Here is a 9,231-nt window from a genome sequence, read left to right on the forward strand (position 1 = left end):
GACCCTGTCTTTCAAAGATAATTCATAAAAATCCAAATAACTTCTTCATTGTAAAGGGTTTAAACACTGCTTGTTCAATGAACCACAATTAATGAACATACACCTGTGGAACGGTCGTTAAGACACTTAACAGCTTACAGACAGTGGGCAATTAAGGTCACAGTTATGAAACCTAGGACACTAAAGAGGCCTTTCTACTGGCTCTGAAAAACACCAAAAGAAAGATGCCCAGGGTCCTTGTTCATCTGTGTGAACGTGCTTTAGGCATACTGCAAGGAGGCATGAGGACTGCAGAAGTGGCCAGGGCATTAAATTGCAATGTCCGTACTGTGAGACACCTAAGACAGCGCTACAGGGAGACAGGACGGACAGCTGACCGTCCTCGCAGTGGCAGACCACGTGTAACAACACCTGCACAGGAGCGAGATCGATTTGAAGGCGGAGGGTCAGTCATGGTTTGGGGCGGTGTGTCACAGCTTCATCGGACTGAGCTTGTTGTCATTGCAGGCAATCTCAACGCTGTGCGTTACAGGGAAGACATCCTCCTCCCTCATGTGGTACACTTCCTGCAGGCTCATCCTGACATGACCCTCCAGCATGACAATGCCACCAGCCATACTACTTGTTCTGTGCGTGATTTCCTGCAAGACAGGAATGTCAGGGTCCTGCCATGGCCAGTGACGAGCCCGGATCTCAATCTCATTGAGCACGTCTGGGACCTGTTGTATTCGGAGGGCTAGGGCTTGGGCCATTCCCCCCAGAAATGTCTGGGACCTGTTGGATCGGAGGGTGAGGGCTTGGGCTATTCCCCCAGAAATGTCTGGGACCTGTTGGATCGGAGGGTGAGGGCTAGGGCCATTCCCCGCAGAGATGTCTGGGACCTGTTGGATCGGAGGGTGAGGGCTAGGGCCATTCCCCACAGAAATGTCCAGGAACTTGCAGGTGCCTTGTTGGAAGAGTGGAGTAACATCTCACAGCAAGAACTGGCAAATCTGGTGCAGTCCATGAGGAGGAGATGCACTGCAGTACTTAATGCAGCTGGTGGCGGCACCAGATACTGACTGTTACTTTTGATTTTGAACCCCCCTTTGTTCAGGGACACATTATTCCATTTCTGTTAGTCACGTGTCTGTGGAACTTGTTCAGTTTATGTCTCAGTTGTTGAGTCTTATGTTCATACAAATATTTACACCTGTTAAGTTTGCTGAAAATAAAACGCAGTTGACAGTGAGAGGACGTTTCTTTTTTTTGCTGAGTTTATTTAAAACCAAATACTTTTAGACTTTTAACTCAAGTGATATTTTACTGGTTGACTTTCACTTTTTTTGAGTCATTTTCTATTAAGGATATCTCTACTTTTAGAGTGACCGTTGGTTTGGATCAGTGGAGTAGTTAAGCAAGTACTCCAAACAATATAAACACAAATACAAAAACCCTAACTCTTCTAAACCATCAGATATACTTTATTGTTTTTATGTGTGGAACTTAACCCCAGTAATATGTACAATATCCCACTATGGTCAGACATACATACCACAGTATCGATATCCCACTATGGTCAGACGTACATACCACAGTATCGATATCCCACTATGGTCAGACATACATACCACAGTATCGATATCCCACTATGGTCAGACATACATACCACAGTATCGATATCCCACTATGGTCAGACATACATACCACAGTATCGATATCCCACTATGGTCAGACATACATACCACAGTATCGATATCCCACTATGGTCAGACATACATACCACAGTATCGATATCCCACTATGGTCAGACATACATACCACAGTATGAAAATCCCACTATGGTCAGACATACATACCACAGTATCGATATCCCACTATGGTCAGACATACATACCACAGTATCGATATCCCACTATGGTCAGACATACATACCACAGTATCGATATCCCACTATGGTCAGACGTACATACCACAGTATCGATATCCCACTATGGTCAGACATACATACCACAGTATGAAAATCCCACTATGGTCAGACATACATACCACAGTATCGATATCCCACTATGGTCAGACATACATACCACAGTATCGATATCCCACTATGGTCAGACATACATACCACAGTATCGATATCCCACTATGGTCAGACGTACATACCACAGTATCGATATCCCACTATGGTCAGACGTACATACCACAGTATCAATATCCCACTATGGTCAGACGTACATACCACAGTATCGATATCCCACTATGGTCAGACATACATACCACAGTATCGATATCCCACTATGGTCAGACGTACATACCACAGTATCGATATCCCACTATGGTCAGACATACATACCACAGTATCGATATCCCACTATGGTCAGACGTACATACCACAGTATCGATATCCCACTATGGTCAGACGTACATACCACAGTATCAATATCCCACTATGGTCAGACGTACATACCACAGTATCGATATCCCACTATGGTCAGACATACATACCACAGTATCGATATCCCACTATGGTCAGACGTACATACCACAGTATCAATATCCCACTATGGTCAGACGTACATACCACAGTATCGATATCCCACTATGGTCAGACATACATACCATAGTATCAATATCCCACTATGGTCATACGTACATACCACAGTATCGATATCCCACTATGGTCAGACGTACATACCACAGTATCAATATCCCACTATGGTCAGACGTACATACCACAGTATCGATATCCCACTATGGTCAGACATACATACCACAGTATCGATATCCCACTATGGTCAGACGTACATACCACAGTATCGATATCCCACTATGGTCAGACGTACATACCACAGTATCGATATCCCACTATGGTCAGACATACATACAACTGTATCAATTCAGATCAATCTAGAGCTCGTATTTCCTCATCATCACCTTCATCTCAACAGCCATATAAATGTACAGAAGGGTGAAGGAGCAGAAGGTTTCAAGTGACTGCTTAGACTGCTCTGCTGTCACTTCAGACTTTGCCTGGCGCTCCTGTCCTGCACTGTGGAGGCATTGTTGCAATAAGAACGCCGCACCTATAAATATCAGACCGGGCTGGCAGCTGAACATCTAGACACAACTGTTTTAATGTCTGTTTGCACCTCCAGACACCTTAGTCGGACAACCGTCTCTGACCAAGCTATAGACACCCTACCCGTTTGACCCGGCAACAGACTCCCTATCCCTGGTTACGGCGGACAATCCAATCGTCTCTGACACAGCTATAGACACCCTACCCTCGTTTGACCCAGCAACAGACTCCCTATCCCTGGTCTAATCGGACAATCCAACCATGTCTGACCCAGCAACAGACCCACTATCCAACCATGTCTGACCCACAACAGACCCACTATCCAACCATGTCTGACCCACAACAGACCCACTATCCAACCATGTCTGACCCAGCAACAGACCCACTATCCGTGGTCTGGTCTGACCCACAACAGACCCACTATCCGTGGTCTGGTCTGACCCACAACAGACCCACTATCCGTGGTCTGGTCTGACCCACAACAGACCCACTATCCAACCATGTCTGACCCAGCAACAGACCCACTATCCAACCATGTCTCACCCAGCAACATACCCACTATCCAACCATGTCTGACCCAGCAACAGACCCACTATCCAACCATGTCTGACCCAGCAACAGACCCACTATCCAACCATGTCTGACCCAGCAACAGACCCACTATCCAACCATGTCTGACCCACAACAGACCCACTATCCAACCATGTCTGACCCACAACAGACCCACTATCCAACCATGTCTGACCCACAACAGATCCACTATCCAACCATGTCTGACCCAGCAACAGACCCACTATCCGTGGTCTGGTCTGACCCACAACAGACCCACTATCCGTGGTCTGGTCTGACCCACAACAGACCCACTATCCGTGGTCTGGTCTGACCCACAACAGACCCACTATCCAACCATGTCTGACCCACAACAGACCCACTATCCGTGGTCTGGTCTGACAACCCACAGGGGTTTCACCAGTTTTACTTTTGTTCCCCTCTTTCCATTAATAACTGCCAGACAGTTCTCTACAGTGGATAAGTACACCTACAGACCATGGTCGACCAACCATCTCTGACTGACCCAGCTACAGAGAGGCTGAGACCCATGAAATCACCTTACAGACCTTCTCTTCCTGGTCGACCAACCATCTCTGACTGACCCAGCTACAGAGAGGCTGAGACCCATGAAATCACCTTACAGACATTCTCTTCCTGGTCGACCAACCATCTCTGTCTGACCCAGCTACAGAGAGGCTGAGACCCATGAAATCACCCTAAGCCAGAAGCAATCTGCTTTCGTTCTCCATTATCTAGAAATGTTTCAAATGGAAGAAGGTTGGCTACAGTGAAAATGCGCAAAGGACCACAATGCCAAGATAGAGAGTTACCATATTGCCATAACATAATACTACTATATGGACTACTAGTAGCCTGTGTTTCATGCTTACATTGAGCCGGTCATTCAACTCTGATACCAGAGAGCCTTCCCAGCAAACCAAAATTACTTCTGTGAAAATTCCCGGAACATTTGTTAGGTTGCGTCAAATGTTCTCATAACACAAACAAACTGTCCAGTTGTGCTGATGATTATAAAATGTTTGTATAAAACATTTTTCTGACATTTCAAGAATGTTCCCAGAACACATTTAGTCTGTTCTGTTAAGGTTCTCAGAATGGCAGAATGTCAGGTTCTCAGAATGTCAGGTTCTCAGAATGTCAGGTTCTCAGAATGTCAGAATGTCAGGTTCTCAGAATGTCAGAATGTCAGGTTCTCAGAATGTCAGAATGTCAGGTTCTCAGAATGTCAGGTTCTCAGAATGTCAGAATGTCAGGTTCTCAGAATGTCAGGTTCTCAGAATATGTGCAGCTGATTATCCAATACTTATTTTTGTGTGAAAAAACATTGTTGTTACAAGAAAATTCCCAAAACACATTTTTGTATGTTCTTTAAAAGTTCTTAAAACATTTATTTAGATTGTGGGGACATTGTGTAGATATGACAGGAGATAAGTTCCCAAAACACTAAAACTCTCCAGTTGTATTGACATTCAGATAATATTTGTATTAGGGTGCAGAAAACATTCCCTCACTGTCCTTAGAAGGTTATTCCTATGTTCAAATGAAGTTAAGAACAGTCCACAGAGGTCTTTTCTTCATGTGGTAGTGTTGTCTTACTGTTGAGGAACTTTTTGGCAATTATTTGGAATTATATGACAATTTATTAGACATATATTTGACAAACATAGTTTTACCATATTTTGTTGGAAGTCACAAGCGAAACCGGGGAGCTTTGGAGTGGTATCCCTGGTATATGACTAACACAAAAATACATCTGTTTATACCTTCCCTCTGACTATCAGGTTGGGTTCTTTGTCTTTTAAAAAGAGAGGATAACTACATCTAGAAAAATAACTATCCTCTACTATGTCTTACTCTACCAATCTTCTTTATATCCTGGTAAGTTGTGCTGTTCGGACTTTTATTTTCCCTACAGACTTGACATCATGTTAAATGATTGGCTGGCAGATTGCGGTGAAGTGTATATGGATGTGCATAATGTACCGAAAACACACAGCCATAGTTTGGACTATAATTGAATTCAGGATTTCAGTACAAAGGGAAAATCCACTAGAAACTGTAGGATCTTGGTGGCACAGCAGACTCAGCAGACTCAGCAGACTCAGCAGACTCAGCAGACACAGCAGACTCAGCAGACTCAGCAGACTCAGCAGACTCAGCAGACACAGCAGACTCAGCAGACTCAGCAGACTCAGCAGACTCAGCAGACTCAGTAGACTCAGCAGACTCAGCAGACTCAGCAGACTCAGCAGACTCAGCAATACCCTTATGTTCTAGGAACATTACTAGAACCTTGTATTAATACACTCCCTGGCAACCAGACACTCCCTGGCAACCAGACACTCCCTGGCAACCTAATGAGTACCTTAGCGTTTTTACAGATGTTGTGAACAAGATTTTAGTGAATGTTAGGAGAACATTCCAAGGATATTTCATTTCAAAAACTATTCTTAGAAAATAATATTTGGTGATCAAAAACATTCTTTGAATGTTTGTGGGACGTTATCATACTAATATTAGTTCAAGCCCTCACTAGAACTTAATGGGAATGTTAGCTAATGTTCTGGGAATGTTCCAGGTTTGCTAGGTTCTTTGTTGTTATCAATACACACCATTGGTTGCTCATTGACCATCCTATTGCAAGAGAAATTTTCCTTCACTGCATGAAATGAACACTTGTACTGTATTCAAAGGTTTTAAAGATGTTTGTAATTTCCATTTACTATCAAATATTTATCAACCCACACATATGTGTCCATTCATTTTAATCCACATAGTAACTCACGTTTCCTGTTGCTGCAGGATTCTTTTCCTGCTGTGAGAAACTGGTCAAATTAATATCCTATACCTGTGTAGGTGTCTCGGGTGATATCTCCATTAATGTTAGCGCAGCGTTCCACTAATGTTTTCTCATAACCCAATTGAATTTAATCCCGATATGATTGCTGAAGAATGTTTAGGGAACGTTATTGGAACAATCATGTCATTAACGTCAACGGTATTACTATATGAGAGCGTTGTGGGACTATTCCCTGCTTGCTGTTATGGGTGGTTTTAACAACATGTCCATCAACGTTGGCAGAACGTTCCCGTAATGTTTTCTCAGAACCGTTTCTGTTGTTTTTACATTTTTGTTACGGCAATATATTCTATAAAACACTGTGTTGTTATATTCTCTGGGAACCTAATGAGAACGTTTGGGGAACGTTCTGTGGTGGTTGTTGCAGATGTTGTGCACGTCATTGCAGTGAACGTTAGGAGAACATTCCAAGGATATTTAATTTAAAACATTTTCTGAAAGAAAATAAATAAATAAATATATATATATGTACATTCTTTGAATGTTTTTGAGATGTTATCTTCCTAATGTTAGATAAAACACTAAACAGAACTTGGAAATCTTAGTTAATGTTCTGGGAATGTTCCCGGTTTACTGGGTTGTTTTTTCCTTTCTTTCATTTTGAAATGGCTGATGGTCGAGGAGTACCATGGAGAATAAAGCAGCCTTGTCCGAGGCAGAACCAACCATAAGGCAGCAGGATCTCCTGTTTCTCCGGCATGATAAAGAAGCACGTTCCCCGGACAGGACGCAAGTCTATTACAGGGCCTTGGAGAATAAGTATGTCCATTGTGTAAAGTTCAAGTGGTCTGGGTTTTTTGACAGTAACATGGCTAAATGCTATTATAACACACCACTCACAGCACACCAGTTGTTAGCTAGCTACTTACCGATGAAAGGGGAGCTCGGGGCAATACTGCACAGCTGTGGAGTAAGGACAATTCATTCTGAATTTTTCTATCTTCTCGTGGTCAACTCTTCAAAGCTGTCAGTAGATCACATAAACACTATGTATTAGTGATCATACATGGACTAGGTGAATAAAATCAGATAAATAAATAAGAATTAATAAATACAGGACTGTGTTTTAAAGTCCTGGAGGGTCAAGTGCACAGCAGTGAAGAACGTCTGGAGGATGTTTAGATTTTTGGTATTTTTTTCTTCGGCTCACCAGCGAAGAGGCGTGGTTTGAGCCAGCGCACTGACCAATCCCCGGTAGCAGTTGGACAGGGGTATCACTCTCACTCAGTTGCTAGGATATAGATATCAAGCAACACCCCTCCCTCCTCACCCATTTCCCTAGGTCTAACTCTAGCCCCTATCTCACCACTATCCTGAAAAGCTGAAGCTCATCCCTGTGCCATTTGCTCCCTCGCCTTGCTCTGACATTTCCACCCAGATTCCCTGGAGGTTTAAATGACAGACATGTCTGTTGCATCACACTGCTCACTATACTGCCCACCGCAAGCCCCACTGTGCCTGGTATCAGTCTGGCTAGTGTAGCGATGCCATAAACAACCCCCTGGTATCAGTCTGGCTAGTGTAGAGATGCCATAAACAATCCCCTGGTATCAGTCTGGCTAGTGTAGAGATGCCATAAACAACCCCCTGGTATCAGTCTGGCTAGTGTACAGATGTCATAAACAATCCCCTGGTATCAGTCTGGCTAGTATAGAGATGCCATAAACAATCCCCTGGTATCAGTCTGGCTAGTGTACAGATGTCATAAACAATCCCCTGGTATCAGTCTGGCTAGTGTAGAGATGCCATAAACAATCCCCTGGTATCAGTCTGGCTAGTGTACAGATGTCATAAACAATCCCCTGGTATCAGTCTGGCTAGTGTAGAGATGCCATAAACAAACCCCTGGTGCCCATGGTGTAGTCTGTAGTCTATCTAGTCTGTAGTCTATCTAGTCTGTAGTCTATTTAGTGTGTAGTCTATCTAGTCTGTAGTCTGTCTTGCCTGTAGTCTATCTAGTCTGTAGTCTATGTAGCCTGTAGTCTATCTAGTCTGTAGTCTGTCTAGTCTGTAGTCTATCTAGTCTGTAGTCTGTCTAGTCTGTAGTCTGTCTAGTCTGTAGTCTATCTAGTCTGTAATCTGTCTAGCCTGTAGTCTATCTAGTCTGTAGTCGATCTAGTCTGTAGTCTGTCTAGTCTGTAGTATGTCTAGCTTGCAGTCTATCGAGTCTGTAGTCTATCTAGCCTGTAGTCTATCTACCCTGTAGTCTATCTAGTCTGTAGTCTGTCTAGCCTGTAGTCTATCTAGTCTGTAGTCTGTCTAGCCTGTAGTCTATCTAGTTGTAGTCTATCTAGCCTGTAGTCTATCTAGTCTGTAGTCTGTCTAGTCTGTAGTCTATCCATTATGTAGTCTGTCTAGTCTGTAGTCTGTCTAGCCTGTAGTCTATCTAGTCTGTAGTCTGTCTAGCCTGTAGTCTATCTAGTCTGTAGTCTGTCTAGCCTGTAGTCTATCTAGTCTGTAGTCTGTCTAGCCTGTAGTATGTCTAGCCTGTAGTCTATCTAGTCTGTAGTCTGTCTAGCCTGTAGTCTATCTAGTCTGTAGTCTGTCTAGCCTGTAGTATGTCTAGCCTGTAGTCTATCTAGTCGGTAGTCTATCTAGTCTGTAGTCTATCTAGTCTGTAGTTAATTTAGTGATTGTCTCCTGACCCCTCCTGTCTCAGACTCCAGTATTTATGCTGCAGTAGTTTATGTTGCGGGGGGCTAGGGTCAGTCTGTTATATCTGGAGTATTTCTCCTGTCTT

At 43.5% G+C, this 9,231-nt stretch overlaps 1 protein-coding gene across 6 annotated transcripts in view; it reads right to left on the reverse strand.

Annotated features, from left to right (window-relative positions):
- tp63 (tumor protein p63) overlaps positions 1–7,603 on the reverse strand; it is a 128,075-nt gene extending 120,472 nt beyond the window's left edge. For all 6 annotated transcript variants that reach the window (XR_005052171.1, XM_036980419.1, XM_036980330.1 and 3 more), the window contains exon 1: positions 7,361–7,603. Coding sequence is in view for 5 of the 6 variants with exons in the window: in XM_036980419.1 (XP_036836314.1) it covers positions 7,361–7,416 (56 nt within the window). In the remaining variant the exon portion in view is untranslated. The remainder of the gene's footprint in view (positions 1–7,360) is intronic.
- Positions 7,604–9,231: the final 1,628 nt, after the last annotated feature.

This window comes from Oncorhynchus mykiss, chromosome 1 (genome assembly GCF_013265735.2).
Source record: "Oncorhynchus mykiss isolate Arlee chromosome 1, USDA_OmykA_1.1, whole genome shotgun sequence".
Lineage (NCBI taxonomy): Eukaryota > Metazoa > Chordata > Actinopteri > Salmoniformes > Salmonidae > Oncorhynchus > Oncorhynchus mykiss.